The sequence below is a fragment of the Barbatula barbatula genome (genome assembly GCF_947034865.1).
Source record: "Barbatula barbatula genome assembly, chromosome: 2".
Classification (NCBI taxonomy): domain Eukaryota; kingdom Metazoa; phylum Chordata; class Actinopteri; order Cypriniformes; family Nemacheilidae; genus Barbatula; species Barbatula barbatula.
This window is the reverse complement of record NC_136767.1, coordinates 19,327,897-19,344,206: the sequence shown is the minus strand read 5'-3', so window position 1 is coordinate 19,344,206 and position 16,310 is coordinate 19,327,897. Positions and strand designations below refer to the sequence as shown.

Here is a 16,310-nt window from a genome sequence, read left to right as displayed (position 1 = left end):
TTCTCAGTTTTGCAGAAGAATGTTAAATACTGTGTGGTCAAAGTTGACAAGTTTAATATTTTTTTTTGGTCAGACATTTGAAATGTTAGGGTTACTAAAATGTATGATTAATTGCAAAAATTTTACAGTATTAAAAATATGGAGATACAAGGTTTCAGAAGGACAGCAGCGAGATACTGCATATTATAATAGTGTGTTTTTATATGAGGTACTGTTAAGATGTTCATTAGCAAGCAGTACATGTGTAAGTGAACATTCTCAAAGGAAGTCCCTCTATTGCCATCACCACATCACCCCCAACCGCCCTCCCGCCAATCTACCAAATCCCTGGACTAGAAGGGAGTGTTTGTGTTTTTTAAAAAGAAAAAGGGCAAACGAAACAAAAGATAAAGCCTCATGGCAATCCTTTCACATCACAAACATGTAGCCTGACGCTAATCCTCTCACACCAGATATGATCAGAACAATGGCATATAAACAACAGACCACTTTATCTTACTGCAGAAAAATTAGCAGAATACCTCAATATTTTTATTGTTGTGGCACAAACATGTGGCTAGACCTTTGTCATACAATGGGGTATAAACTGGGCGATGACGTACTTCAGCTGGATTTCTTTTATCAGGATTAAAGGTCTTTGCACATACAGTCCGAAATTTTCGTATGAGTTTTTTTCATATTTGGCTTTCGTTTGTACGGTGCTTCTGAATTGTTAAAAAAATGCTCAAAATGCTTGACGGATGCAAAAAACACCGAAAACCAAACCCAGTCCGTATTATTTTATGACGGACAAAAATATCAGAGGCACTGTGTAAATGTGATTGACACAACATGAGGTCGTATTTATTTTTTAACGAACGTAAATTTCAGACGCAAATTTCATAATGTGCAATGGGCTTAAGGCTGAGCTTGTTAGGAAGGTGGACCTCTTGGGTCATGAGTTGAGAACCACTGTTCTAGACGGCGCAGCCAGTCTCATTCACGTGCATCCACGCTTTAATTTGAGCTTTAGTTTGTATTTTGAGTGGCCTTTTTTAACAATTAACTTCTACCATGTCATTTGGTTATGGCGCAATGTATAAAGTTACTGTTAATGGTGGTATGTCTTTCCTACAGTCCAAAGAAATTCCACCTTACATCTACTTCATATGACATGTGGGAGAAGGGGTGTATCTCTAAAACTGAGCCGAAAGCTAGTTGGTTGCTCCCACATGAGTACTGTCCACTGGCATTTTTTGACTCAATTGACAAATGGATAAAGAAAAGCCTTTGGCAAAACGACAAAGAAAACCGATTGGCAAATAGAGAGAAAAACATTTGGCAAATGCTTTTTTTAAATGTGATTCAAAATGGGCATAATAAAACTTCTTATTTTTTTTACATTTTAAAGCATTAATTAAATAAACAGTTTTACATGTATATATTTATTTATACTTTTTAAAAATGATTTTTTATTCAATGTTTTATTGTTCAATTAAACTACTGAAGATGAGACAACTAAAAACTGTTCCAGAACAGTACAATCCAAATATTCAAGTGTGTGCAGCGCATTTCATGGATTTGCTTCACGAACCTGGGACAGATCAGAGCCAAACCTTTAGCTATAGTTTTTAACTATTTAAATTTTTTCTTTTTAATAAAACCTTAACAGAAACCCTTACATCCTGCTCAAGTCGTGCTGGCAAAGTTGATGTATCGGCTTGATCATCTTAATTTTCCCAATAAGATTCAGGCTCAAACTGATATAAGGAAGTACCAATGACATTTTATCACCTGTCAGTACAATTGCTTTGGAACCTGATGTTCCGGATATGGTAAGAGTAGTTTCATGAACGTCACATGCTTGCAGTATTCGACCAATCACCCAGCACTGGTTAACTGGCCAATTATAGCACATAGCGATTGAACCTTGTAAAAAATCAGGGCTTTACAGAGAGGCGGGGTAAAGAGGATTTACAAACATGCACAGTAAGTGGAAAATACAGCTTTTATTTATACAACGTGTATACACATTGGATTACATTTAACACAAACAATAATATTAATTTTAGCCGTGTCAAATCACCCCTTAAAAATTTCAATATGCCTTTGTGATCATGCCTTGAGTAAGAGCAAAAGTTTACTTTTTTTCATATTTGTGAATGTAGCCTGAAACGGAGAGCCTGAAGAGCTTCTCCTTTTTGGTTGTCAATGTATGACAAAGTGTTTGGATAATTAGACTCACGTCGTTGACTGTAATCCTATTTGCATCTTAAAGCGAACGATTTGAAAAACGCTATTGTTTCCTATGGACACTACGTGCGCCAGATGTAACAGAGCTGACGGAGATTTTAGCAGACGTACGTCTCCGCTCCGTGTGCATTTACACCATTTGATTCATGTTAGAAAAGACACATCCAAGTAACATAGGATTTTTTAATGGATCTTCCACAATATTCCAGGGGTCATATTCTAATCTAACTCTGTGTAACAGCCATCATACAACAATCTGATTAATTCCCCACTATATACGGAATTGTGCGGAGATGTACCAGTTTTCAATGGCTGTTCAGTCTTCCTCTTGGTAAATTATCTAAAGATCTTTTGGTAACACTTACCATAAGGTTGTATTTTGTTAACATTAGAAAATGCATTAGCTAACATAAACTAACAAGTAGCAATATATTTTTTAACATTTATTGTTATCCTTATTAATGTAAGCTAATGACAATACAATTATTCATATTAGTTCATTGTTACAACATTTGAGTTTTTAAAAAAATATTTGTAAATGCTTAAATAACCATGAATCTTTTTTAAATAAATGTTGTAGAAATATTGTAAATTGTTAGCTCATCTTACCTAATGCATAAATAATTGTTTAAAAAAAACAATATGTTGTTACAATCTACTTACTAAGAACTAAAATAAAAATTGCAAATTAAATCTAGAGGAATTAGAAGAACTGTTTCTTGGAGCGATGGTATAGTTGCATCCATTTTATTGTCTGGTAAGCCTGTGAATCACTGGCATGCACACAGCCCTGAATCTGACCTTTCCTCTTCTATTAGCAATCACTCCAATATTTTTACTGTGGCTATTTCTGGGAAGTGTGTGTAGACACACAAGACTCTTGGAATGTTTTGGTCTACTAAACTCTTACTGCACTATTCAAAGAGGCACACACCAACACACACCTCTCAGAAAAGCTATTAACTCAAAGCCAAGCCGTAATTATTAGATAATTATTAAGAATAAACAAGGGTATGCTGGTTCGATATATTAAAAAGGTATGGTCTAAATCACATAGTTATGCACTATTTTACACAATTTTGTAGTCTACACTTAAATAGGTAAATATCGGACAGAACCCAATCCTGGGTTATTTTTTACCCCATTCCAGGGTTGTCTTTACCCAGCCATCAGTGGAAACAACCCACTAGTTGGTTTGAAATAACCCAATAGTGTTCTGTTCAATATTTACCAAGCATGGGTCGAAAACAACCCAGTGTAAATAGTTTGTGAACATTGAAAATAAAAAGAAGTCAACTTTAAGTATCTGGATGATACGCACATCCAACTAAAAATATGAAGTATGGAATGATGGACACTTCACACTCTCAATGGTAGCAGTTTACATAGTGGAGGAGAGCCGGGATTATCTGATGATGCATAAACTACTGCAGAGATGATTACAAATACAATTGTCAGGCAAAGAATGTAATACTGACATTAAAAGTACAAAAAGATTATGTTCATCGACTCGACGTTGTTTTATGCATTTGATGTCTTTTGCTGTTAAACTTCCGGTTAGAAAAACCCATCTAGTGTTCCATCTGAGATTACACTTCCCTTATATGTATACACTGGATGGTTGAGTACATAGTTTAAATGCATGTGTAGAGTACGTCATTTGGGACACAGCTTTACACTGGAACAAACAGCCTCTTCCACTCCTCTTTCTTGCTTTAACCCAAGAGGTGGTCGCCATGGTTAGGGCTGGAACCATGGTGTTTGTTTCCATGTCGCCATGTCAGCAGATGGGTTCTGAGTTTCAAAGGGGCAGAGAAAAAGTCACCAGATCTCTTTCGTTCTTGATCTCAGTTGACTCTCCATAATAAGAAAACTCACACACACTGGAGAAACCCCTCTGTCAGGTTTTTCAGGTCAGAAGAATTTAAGATGAACGCAAGCGTTTGGGTTGTCAAGGACCCACGCTAAAACAGCATAAAGCAAGATTCTAGATCAAAGCTTCTAAAATGGAAACTTCTCCCCAAAGCCCAATCTAACACAGGAATATTTAACTAGCACACGGAGGTCACCTCTAAGGGAGAGTCATGTGACCAACATTTCACAGTGATGTGAGGCGCTATAAATGCCTTCAGAAGTTCCAGTTATTGTAAATTATACTGACAGGCCTACTTGAACACGAACGTCTCCGGTTACTGTCATAACCTCGGTTCCTTGAGAATCTTGAATGAGACATTGTGTAACTACGCTATGGGGTAATCCCTTCTTCTCTACCTTTCCTGAAGCCTTATTGAATAACGCCAGTGCCATTAAACTCGCACTGGCCTATGCTGCCCAAGATGCCGGAAAGGGGTGGGCCCTGCCGCCACTGTATATTGCGGCATCAAAGCAGCATTGCCTCAGAATCTTTGCCTGAATACACAGTGAAGTGAACACGGTAGATTACAAAATGTCTCTTCCCGCTTCTTGGGGAACCGAGGTTACGGCAGTAACTGGAGACTTCGAGAGCAGTCTCTTGACATTGCGGAACTATGCTATGGGGACTGTATAAAATCCCACCATCATTGTCTACAATCCTGCATCACTTCCGCTGAAGCAGTGGGTAATGTGTTCAATCACGCTGTGAGAACAGCTTAAAACAACTCACCTTTAGTGGAGCTAACACATAACTTGCACCACATGACTGTTGGCAGGTGCACATAGCATAACTCCCATTGACAGCGCACACCTTACATAAGCTCTAAGATGATTGGATACCTAATTATGGATACCAAACTGCTACAGGATCCAATCAAACCACTCAAAACTCTGGGAGTACCATACCACCATAGTTCACAAGAATGCTATGCCACTACATTGAGCAGGGAAGCAATACAGATAGCAGAATAAACAAGTTTATAAACCGCAACTGCCAAGCAGGGCAGGAACAAACCCTGTATACTAAGTGCTGGCATGGTCTCGGGCATTCTGTTATCCTCACAGATCTGAATACCAGATCGCGCTTCCTACTGAACTTTCATGCATGAAAAGCAGCGATAGCCACAACAACAGCCATAGTAAAGACATTATGCTGTAGCACACTTGCCAACGCAGTCATAAGGGCTAGAACGTTTGATACGGAACAGAGCTCTGGGTCGTAGCCATTTGTAATGCACCTTACTACGCATTAACATACCTCCTAGAGGGGCTAAACGCTCCAGAGTGTCCAACACGAGTCGCGACAATGCGACCACAGTCCTCATTCCCACACACTAACCACACATGCCGGTGTACAGCTCAGAGTTGGGGGGTTCATTGGAGTCTGTCGACCCAATAGGAACGTTTAAAGAGAAGCAGTGAACTTTATTAGATGAACAATAATTTATACAAGTTATTGTATAAATGGTAAATGGCTGACATTCTCCTCCGTCGCGATCAGACATAAGTCGCAAGCCAGCGGCACTATAGGGCAGAGACCGCCGTGGCCAGCGCCGTATCTACCTGTCCCACAAGCAGTAGACATAGCAACGGCAAACACGCGGTACCAACTGTGTAACAAACGCGGGCTCGAGCTGCTGCTGATAAGGCAGCATCGCCGCCAAATGTAAAAAAAAACAAGGACGCTCTCTGAATTAATTCACCTTCAGAATGGCCACATGAATCACAAAAAACTACAACAAGGGGTTGTCTGGATTAAAACAAATATATGGCCCAGTTAGGGATACAATAACCCGTGTGACCCTCTGTGAACCGCAGATAGCACCTGATATAAGGGGCTGTCTGGATACGACACAGATATGGTATAACGCAACAAAGCGAGGATCTTTTCAGTAGTGATAGGAAGCGCCTTAAAATCATTCGACTTGGGAGGAGAAAACATGGTGAAGCCGCAACTCTGGACAGCGGAACCACATCCGACTGCATCGTGAATGTCTGCTCCCAAAACTGGTGCTTAACGCCAAGTGTAATGTTGCTGTCACAACCTACTGCCCATGCACACAAAGCCTTTTCCCTTTGGCAAAAAAAAAACTACCCAGATATTACAGATCCTTCATATCCCTATAATATAAGTTATAGCCAGCTAGTGAAGAGCCTGCTTGGAGCGGGGCGAGTAGCATTAGGAAAGAAACAGATGTTTAGAGGGCAAATTCAGATATGAATAAGGGTTTTGAAATATATTTCGCAAACATTCTGTACCAATGAATGGGACAGGGCTTAACTTTAAGATACTATGATGCACAATGAACACTGGATTTCCTTAACCTAGCTAGTATTATGTTTACGACGATTATTTTGTCTCATGTTTCAAATCTAAGCATTTATGAGATCAATAAAATAGACTGGGCAACTAAATCAGGGTTAAGCAGCAGTGTTTAATTTTGCAAGTGCTTCAGGGCAAAGTGATCAGCCTCCTTGTTTTAATAATAATAATAATTCATTACATTTATATAGCGCTCTTCTGGGTACTCAAAGCACTTTACACCGAAGGGGGGAAATCTCCTCAACCACACCAATGTGCAGCATCCACCTGGATGATGCAATGCCAGCCATATTGAGCCAGAACACCCACCACACACCAGCTTATTGGTGGAGAGGAGACAGATTTACGAAGCCAATTAGTACATATGTGGATGATTAGGAGGCGATGATGTATAGAGGCAAACGGGCAAATTTAGCCTGGGATTTTTAATGACAACAGAGTCAGGATCTCGGTTTAATATCTCATCCAAAGGATGGTGTCCCAGTCACTATACTGTGGCATTAGGACCCACACAGATCATAGGGTGAGCACCCACTGCAGGCCTCACTAACGCCTCATTCCTCCTCACTCCTGCATGGGGACTCTTAACACTAAAGACTATTCATTAGGAAAAACTTTACTTCAGGACTCGCTGAAGTGAAGCCACATGCAGAATCTTAAACAGTAAACTAATAAATGCATATTTATTGGCCTCTATTGCCCTACTCAGAAAAGCCTTACAGGGATAGTTCACCCAAAAATTAACATGCTGTCATCATTTGCTTAACCTCTTGTCATTTTAAACCTTTATGTCTTTCTTTCTTTTGCAGAACACAAATATATTTAGAAAAATGTTGGTAAACGAACCACGGCGGCACTTATTGACATGTGTCCATACAATAGAAGTGAATGGGTACCACCATTATTTGATAACCAACATTCTCAAAATACCTTCTTTTGTGTTTTGCAGAAGAAAGTTTTAAACTTAAAAATCTTGAACTATACCTTAAACTTACTATGATTCCATTAAAACTAAAGGAAACAGCTATTGCATAACCGTGTTCTGCGGTGCTCCCTTCCTCCCCGCTTTGACAACCTGAGAAATTAAGTGGGTTGCTGAACTGGCACAACTATTGGCAGGAGACTGGTGAGAAAATGAGATGGAAGGAGATTTTTTTCCTTTATATCTCAGCCGCTGGAGCATACTCCACTGTCTAAATCCATAGAATGAACAATCTCACATATGATGTAAAACCCATCAGGAGACCCATTCTGCTCATATCTCACCAGTCTAACTATGCAGATTGACATCGCTTACAAAGCTGACTTCTGATAAACTGATCCTCAAAGACACTGTCGTGTGAAAGCCTCTCTGGGCGGTTTTCAGAATTTGGCATGACCTTACTGAGGGGGGTCGGTGGAGAAGGGATGGATGGACATTGCTCATTCTTTCAAAGTGCACCTACAGGGCAAAGTCTGGCACTGAGCTTTGATATTCAAACAGATCAAATGGAGTTTGAGTTAAATATAGGACCGAGACCTTTACACAACACACCAGGCCCTAAAAAAGCCCATTAAAGGGATACTTCACCCAAACATTATGTCATAATTGACATGCCCTTGTCATTTCAAACATGTATGACTTTCTTTATTCTGCAGCAGAACACAAAAGAAGATATTTTGAAAAATGTTGGTAACAGAACGGCACATATTGTAACCAATGCACGTGAATGGGGGGATGTTAACAACATTCTTAAAAATATCTTCTTTGATGTTCTGCGGAAGAAAGTCATACAGGTTTGAAATTAAATGAAACAACTTGAGAGTGACTAAACGATCACAGAATTAAAAATTTTGGGTGAACTGTGCCTTTAATATTTACATCAATGTATAATAATCTTATGCATGTGGGCAATAACAGTATCAAATTGTCAATATAAACTTGGCAGTCAGCAAATCTTTATTTACAAATTATTTACACTTATTAGCTGTAAACTAAAGTGCCAATTTGGATACATGAGATAATGCCTAGAGGCTAGATTAAGGCCTGCCATATGCAATAATGACCGCAGAGCAGAAATCTAGGAGGAATGAGATGCAGGAGTGTGTGGTTGTTACACAAGAACCTGTCTCTCTCTCCTGCTTCCCCTGACAATCTCGGCCCCACATGTTCACTAACGAGTAGCCAGGCCATGATACTGTGCCTACACACACTCACACAACCTATAAATACTCTTACGCATGTATAAACACCCATGGAGCAATAAAATCACATGCTTATGTGTATATAAGAGCTCCCACACATATTCCTGCGCTGTGCTGTCTCACAAACAATTTAATTTCTCTTGTCAGATCATACTCACCCCTTGCCTGCAGGCCTGTTCGTTGAGCGCTCGCACCCAGGCTCTCTGCCAGTGCTCCCTGAAAGACTTGAACGCAAAAAGTGAAGACAAAAGACCTTTGACACCTGCCTCTGTGTCACTTGCCGCCCCATCTCGACCAAGCCTCAGCCTCAGGGAACCCCACACGCCACCCGTCAGGGTCTGGTGGGTGAGACAAAGGGGCAACTGCCAAGGGGTCTCCCTCTTACCAAGGACTTTAGGTCGAACCAAGGCCAGTGAGAACTGAACAAGCCAGGCTAGCACGACCAACAGTGAGGCGCAGAAGAGCACCACCTGAACCAGCCAGCTGACGTCCTGGAAAGTCATCATCTCCCTAATCGCAGATCACTTCAGTCTCATTTTAATGAAAGGTGGAAAATCTCACGAAAGCTAGAAGAAAAGGGTAGAGAGAGACAGGGTAAGTTTACAGGAAAATGGTTTAATGCAGGAAAATGCACCAGTGACAGGACACGTTAACAAGATATCATGGGAACATTTAGAACAAAGCAAATTATAAAATGAAAATGCTATGTATTTATATTCTTGACCATACAATCTGCAAAAAAATGTTATTACATTATTACTAAAATTAAACCAAAGTTAGTTTTGTTTAATGAAGTAATGTAAAGCTGTAAATCAATACATACTTAGTTTATATGTCTTAATATTTGGGTTTTATACACAAAATACTAGGCTACCACAATTTTATTCCATTTCCAATAACTGTTACTAGTAGTAACTACTACATGGTCAGCGGAAACTGTGACCATAGTAACCGCTTGGCATTCCAAGATTTGTTCTTATCAAAAAGAATTACGAGTTTACCTATTGTGTTAGTATTGCCACATGTGCTTAAAGTTTAAGCAGATAAGCAAAGTGACTAAGCATCTCGGTGAAAGTGTGACATTCAATGCCCGTCTTGACACTTGAGAAGTCTAACTTCTTCCAGAAAACTCAGATCAGCTTGCTTTTATATCGCAAAATCGGTCGCGGGTCCTGTACGAATCCTAAACTCGCTCCGATTCTGTCACATTACTGACAGCAGAACCGCGGTTGTGTTCTGGGTCAGTGCTGCATTGCAACGTCTAACGATGTATCGAAAATGCGTTTAAATAGCTTTTCTTTGGTATGTCCTTGAATAAAGCACATGCAAAGCCGTGATGTGCTTACAATGGCAACGCGTACGTTTACGGACAAATGAAATCGTGTACTTTATCGCCATCACTGATACATTTCCATTTTTTGTCTCAAAATCTAGTTTAGATTTCTACCTAGACATTTTTTGGCCACCATAGCAGTATTGCGCTGAGTGTTCAGCTCCGCTGACTCGCATACGATGCCCAAAAATGCAGCGCGCGCCCACGACGATCAAAATGCTGTCTAGGTAGGTAGTTCCTAATGTTTTGAGACACAGCCTCGGAGTGTCTCAATGACACCAAGCGTATACACAGTGTTTCACAGACAAAGCTAGAGGTAAATTAATACCGATTGAATGTAACACCAAGACAGCACGGTGATCGTTGTTAACGCTAGCTACAGATCACCAGCTCCATTGCTACATCATGTCTTCGTAATCCCAACACCAATCTTCAGATACAAGCATCTTCTGCGATTACACCGGAGTTGATAGTTACATGGCCTCCGTTTGGTCAATCTTCAGGGTGCTAAATAAAACAATCCATTTAGAGTCAACGCAAGATAAAATGTGTCCTCCTAATGTCGGTGTTGGACGGTATGTAATGGTAATGCGCATGAAAGGAACAGACGAGCTGTCAAATAGTGTAGCAACACACACCGACCGCGGCGCGTACGCGCTGTGTATATTTAAAGAGACACGCACAGTGTTCCAAGCATAGACATAATACATACCTAGACGCCGCTTTGCTCCGCTGCTGCGATACGTCAATGGCGCCGCCATATTAGTGAGGGCAATAGTGCACTACAAGCTCACTTAAAAGCACGTTAACAGTTCTTAACATATTTCAATGGTTTACGATATATGTACAACTTTTATCATATCTCTAGTTTTTTTAATGATAAAATATGTTATTTTATTAATCCTGGTAAAACCGGTACAGCAGTAAAACATGATGTGTGTGATATAGTAAAACAAATAACACTGCCGTGAATATTAAATGATATTAAAAGCAAACTCATGGTCAATATTTTTATACAAATATTATACAATCTATGTTTCACAGTGTTTCCCACAGAATTTTGTGAGACTATGAGGGCTGAAGGTATTTTCCTCTACGTGGTCTGGCAAAAAAAAGTAAAAGTAAAAGTAAATGCAATCTGGTGAATTTTAAGAGCGAAATAAGTGACTCAATCTATATGAATACAATAGCTATAGTAGTAATTTATTTTTTTATTTAAAACAGGAAACATTTAAATTATATAGAAATAAATATATTTAATAGAATAAATCAAAGAACGAGAATTAATATAGAAGTATATATTTATAAGTACAGTAAAGACGGATTGTTTGGATTTTTCCCAGAATTTTAAAGTGAACGAGTTTTGTTCTGATCATGTGTATTTAATCTACTTTAAATTATTTCACATTTGCAATGTGTACACAATTAAAATGCCTAAATGAATGTCTGACAAGCCTGAGTTTTAACAGTTCCATATGTCAATTTCAAGTCTATAACCATCTTTAACTGGAGCCAAAACGTTTCTGTACTCCACGTAAACAGAAAAGTATTAAAATTAGTTGAGAAATGAAAACGACGTTGTGTTTATATACAATAAAAACTGCAGCTCCACCATTCATTCGCATGTCTTTGTTGTCGGAATTTGCCCTCACCAATATGGCGGCGGCGTTGACGTACGATCCAGCGGACAAATGAGACGTCTAGGTTAATACATTGCTATGGTTCCAAGTACTGCTCGCTGCAGGTGCCTGCGCCTGCGCTATGCACACATTGCAGCGAGTACCACTCTGCATGCACACGTACTAATTTGTAGTATGTCATACACAATTGAGTTTGTACATGCGAGCATAATATTTGCTAACTGCCATGAAGCTGTTATCAGGTATACTATTTACACCATTTATAAAGAGCTTAAAAGCATAACACCGTAAAATAAGCGAGTGCACATTGAAAATAAATGAAATATCTCATGACCAGTGCTTGTTTTTCAACCTGGTGCCTGGTGAAAACGTGCCGTTGTTCAATAGTTATTCAATTAAATTAAATAATGCTCAAAAAGCTGTCCAGACTGGTGTGTTGCAACAATACAGACATACTAAGGTCTTCTTAGTTTGAATGCTCATATAACTTAAAAAACATAGAATAAGTCATTACGACAAATAAATCAAATTAACGTTATAGTATTACTACAAATAGAAACGAGACCTCTCGCTCTCTCTCTCTCTCACTCACTTTTCTCTCATATGTTTCCGGTTGTGTTACGCCTAAAAGAGTTCGATTAAAACCAAGATAACAATAAATATATTTATACATTTTTCTGACAAAAAACACACCATTACTACCATAGCACTGTATTTGTTTGCTTTACGCGATTAAGCTGTTAGCGTCAATATCTTCTAAAATGTATATTAAAACAGCTGTGTTAATATTACTAGTCGGCGGACGGATTATGTTGACGGAAGTAGACGTGGAGTTTGTGAAGAGCCAAACCTACAGTATTCACTGACATATCTATCAGGTTTAGATGGCAAAGCTTACATGTTGCAGATAAGTACTATTGACCTGGGTTTATACCGTTACTTATTCGGAAGATGATCCCGTTCTATGTCGTTTGATATTTACCTGATTTAATGGAGATCTTGATGTAAGGAAAAAGTAAATGGACTGCCGTTCGTTGACTCGGTGCTCTTAAAAGAAAATGTTTTGGTCCCTTCGAAATTAAACATTTCAATTAAAGTCATTTGTAATTCATTCTGACGTTTTTGTTAGATGATGACTACAGTTGCGTCTACAGCTGTATTTGTCTAGACAGTTTTTTCTGAAATTTGTTTAGTCAATTCCCGTTAAACTATGGTTGTACAATTTAAAAGTTATCAATGTCGGTTACAGCAAATGCTTATTTAATTTGATGCATTTGCAGATTATAGAGCGACATCCTTTTTTTAATATACTATATAGATCGTGTTAGTCCATGGCAATGTCTCCTGTTCCTGTCATTCCTATTCTCATCAACTGTGTAATGTCTGCAATGGGGTGCATTGCAACACTTAAGCTTATTCCAGCTTTTAAGGAACATTTTATATCTGCAAGACTCTATGGGATGGACTTAAATAAAACCACCAAAAATCAAGTGTAAGTGTTTCATTTATTTAAACACATGCACCTGGAGTATGCATTGAAGTTTGATTTTGGAAATTGATAATGCCTTTTATAACCAGGCCTGAGTCACAAGGCGTTATCAGTGGCACAGTCTTCCTCATCATCCTTTTCCTCTTCATTCCTGTGCCCTTCCTCCAGTGTTTTATGGGAGAGGAATGTCAACGGTTCCCTCACAATGAGGTAAGAGCTAAATCTACAATATGGTTTGATGTACACAATAAACCATCACTGAATGTATACACTGCAGTACTTTTTCTATTCATTTCACTTCTTTCTTTTTCTCTCTGATCTATGATACTGTCATGAAGTTTGTGCAGCTCATTGGTGCATTGTTGGCCATCTGCTGTATGATTTTCCTGGGCTTTGCCGATGATGTTCTGAACCTACGATGGAGACACAAGCTTCTGCTGCCCACTATGGCTTCTCTTCCTCTCCTTATGGTCTACTTTACTAACTTTGGTAACACCCTCATTGTCGTTCCCAAACCTTTCCGGATGCTACTAGGGATGCATCTGGACTTGGGTGAGTTTGACCATCAGACATGATGTATAATATGTTGAAAATGTTCTAAGCACTTGTTTTTGTGTTGCGTTTCAGGTATTTTGTACTATGTGTATATGGGAATGTTGGCTGTGTTTTGCACAAATGCTATCAACATTTTGGCTGGTATCAATGGCATTGAGTCAGGACAGGCTCTGTTTATATCTGGGTCCATCATCACCTTTAATTTGCTAGAGCTCAATGGTAAGATGTTGGCCCATTTGCTATCAATTGTCCATTTTCTATGTAACATATTTTTTTAACCTAGATCCATAATTCAAAACTCATGTCTCTAGAAGATAAAGTCATTAATAAAGTAATTTGAAGAATGATCAATTAAGGATATTTATTTTACTAATATTGCTTGAGTTTATATTTATAAGTCTGTAACATTGGCTTGAGGTTTTAACACCTCTTATGTCTTTTTATCCTCTGTCAGGAGACTACAGAGATGACCACGTTTTCTCTTTGTACTTCATGATTCCATTCTTTTTCACTACGTTAGCCTTGTTCTACCATAACTGGTTTGTTAAAAACTATAGCTTTTTAAAGTTATATTTATTGTTAACTTATGACGTATGCTTAAATATTTTTTTATTTTGCTGCACAGGTACCCTTCCTCTGTGTTTGTGGGAGACACATTCTGTTATTTTGCCGGAATGACATTTGCAGTGGTTGGAATCCTTGGCCACTTCAGCAAGACCATGCTGCTGTTCTTCATCCCCCAAGTCATCAACTTTATTTACTCTCTGCCTCAGCTGTTTCACATTATTCCCTGCCCCAGACATCGTCTCCCGCGGTGGGTTATTACAGTAAAATTTTAAAAAGCTCAAATGTATATATGCTGGGAAATTCAGTTTGATAATCTATTTGAATATATTCAATGTATTGTTTACAAAAACAAAAAATGTATTCTTCCTCATCTCATTCAAACCTGTATATGACTCTTGCTTCTGTAGAACACAAAAGAACACATTTTGAGCAATGTCTTCTTCTGTAGAACACAAAAGAACACATTTTGAGGAATGTCTTAGTGGTTTTATGTCGATACAGTGAAACTGGCTTGAAACCTCACCTCTAAAACATTATTCCAGGCTACAGTCAGACACAGGAAAACTTGGCATGAGTTATTCCAAGTTCAAACAGAAAGACCTCGGCAAATTAGGACAACTTATTCTGAAGGTAAAAACACATCTCGGTATCAATATGTATCCTAGATTTTAAAGTCAATTATTATTTCATGCATTCTGAATATGGTTATAATATGTTTTTTTTTATCCCAGTGTTAAATCCTCAGTGTATAACATTTATTCGTTTTACATTTATTAATTTGGCAGACGTTTTCATGGCTGGTAAATAGGAGTCCAGTTAACATATGTATGTTGTAGAATATTTAAACAGTATGCTAAATATTAGAACTTGACTCAGTGTTTATCCAAGAAGAACACATTCTACTTGGCAGACAGATGGTCGCCCTGTGAACAATTGGGTTTGAATGGCACTTTCCCCTCTGTCCTGCAGGTAGCAGAAATGTTATGGCTTCTGGATGTGCATAGGGGACAGGAGGGAGATGATGAGTTTATTGAGTGTAACAACATGACCCTTATCAACCTGATGCTGAAAATACTTGGACCTACACATGAGAGAACACTGACTGCAGTCATGTTGTTTATACAGGCAGGTGTACATTCTAAATTTCTTAAATCCTATCCTTTACTAATGTACAGGCAAGCTTCATGAGATTATTATCTTCAGTGATTTATACGGCATAACTGTTGTTTAGATGGGATTAAACATATTTATTGCTTTAACAGGTTTTAGGAAGTGCTGTGGCGTTTGGAATCCGGTACCACCTTGTGCGTCTTTTTTACGACATCTAGAGCCCTCAAGCTCAATGTGTAAAATCCTGAGGGACTTGACAGCCTGCTGCTTTCATTTGAAGAAAACCATATAACACTGAATAACTGTCTGTTCTCGATAAACTATGGGATCTTACCACTGTGCATTGCAGTTCCAAAATGTTGTCTGTACATCTGGAAATTGGACAGACAACAAGTGATTCTCATTGGGATATGAACATCAGTACCATATGGAAGACATGTCTCTGACTATTTGTAAGGAAAGTCTCTAAGTGAAATAACACTGTGAACTGAAAAGCATGTTCTGTTTTGGAATGGGGAAGATTAAAATCAGTAATATTGGTGATGCAGGTATAAAGGAAGTAGGATGTATTTTTTTGAGAAGGATCAGAGATTAGTTGATATTCACTTATATTTTTCTGTGTTTGATTAATTTGAATAAATCGATGTGACAATGGACCACACTAATTTTGGGGGCAGAAGTATTTTGTAAGTGAAAATTATTCTGCATTCAGAGCTGAAATCAAAACACACTTCATTAACAACAATACTTTTAATTGAAATATTTTATTTAAACTGCACATCGAAAGTGTTATTTATCTGACATGTTAAGAAGTTCAATGATGATGATCTAACAATACCATGGGTAAAACAAATTATGTCATTTTTAACATAAAATGAGTGAAACACATTAATTTCTTAGTCGTATTAAAATACTTTTTTGAGAGACATCGAGCTGAGCTGCCGGAACACGAGAAAATGTCCT

At 38.4% G+C, this 16,310-nt stretch overlaps 2 protein-coding genes across 12 annotated transcripts in view; one reads left to right on the top strand and one right to left on the bottom strand.

Moving 5' to 3' along the window:
• c2cd2l (c2cd2 like) overlaps positions 1-12,317 on the bottom strand; it is a 27,736-nt gene extending 15,419 nt beyond the window's left edge. The window contains exons 1-2 of one of the 7 annotated variants that reach the window (XM_079449201.1): positions 12,219-12,317; positions 8,812-9,219 (exon numbers count right to left, since the gene is read on the bottom strand). In XM_079449201.1, the coding sequence (XP_079305327.1) occupies positions 8,812-9,159 (348 nt within the window). In that variant the 5' untranslated portion in view covers positions 9,160-9,219; positions 12,219-12,317. Of the gene's footprint in view, positions 1-8,811; positions 9,220-10,100; positions 10,662-12,218 lie in introns of those variants that run through there. The other 6 variants (XM_079449205.1, XM_079449204.1, XM_079449203.1 and 3 more) reach the window with 6 other exon arrangements.
• On the top strand, positions 10,121-16,310 carry dpagt1 (dolichyl-phosphate (UDP-N-acetylglucosamine) N-acetylglucosaminephosphotransferase 1 (GlcNAc-1-P transferase)). Of its 5 annotated transcripts, none has more exons than XM_079449266.1 (10): positions 10,121-10,213; positions 12,945-13,118; positions 13,205-13,325; positions 13,454-13,667; positions 13,743-13,889; positions 14,125-14,209; positions 14,296-14,484; positions 14,780-14,867; positions 15,207-15,362; positions 15,500-16,237. In XM_079449266.1, exons 2-10 carry the CDS (start codon positions 12,958-12,960, stop codon positions 15,563-15,565), a joined length of 1,227 nt encoding a protein of 408 aa, XP_079305392.1. In that variant the 5' UTR covers positions 10,121-10,213; positions 12,945-12,957; the 3' UTR covers positions 15,566-16,237. The 5 variants fall into 5 exon arrangements, with proteins under 5 accessions (XP_079305392.1, XP_079305391.1, XP_079305388.1 ...); XM_079449265.1 differs by lacking the exon at positions 10,121-10,213 and adding an exon at positions 11,724-11,868 and having other exon boundaries at positions 15,500-16,292; XM_079449264.1 differs by lacking the exon at positions 10,121-10,213 and adding an exon at positions 12,441-12,537 and having other exon boundaries at positions 15,500-16,278.

Excerpts from the sequence above, each read along its gene's own strand:
- dpagt1 (XM_079449262.1), top strand. The coding sequence starts at position 12,958 with ATGGCAATGTCTCCTGTTCCTGTCATTCCTATTCTCATCAACTGTGTA. Across the intron at positions 13,326-13,453 it reads AACGGTTCCCTCACAATGAG|TTTGTGCAGCTCATTGGTGC; the intron begins GTAAGAGCTAAA and ends ACTGTCATGAAG. Across the intron at positions 15,363-15,499 it reads CAGTCATGTTGTTTATACAG|GTTTTAGGAAGTGCTGTGGC; the intron begins GCAGGTGTACAT and ends TTGCTTTAACAG.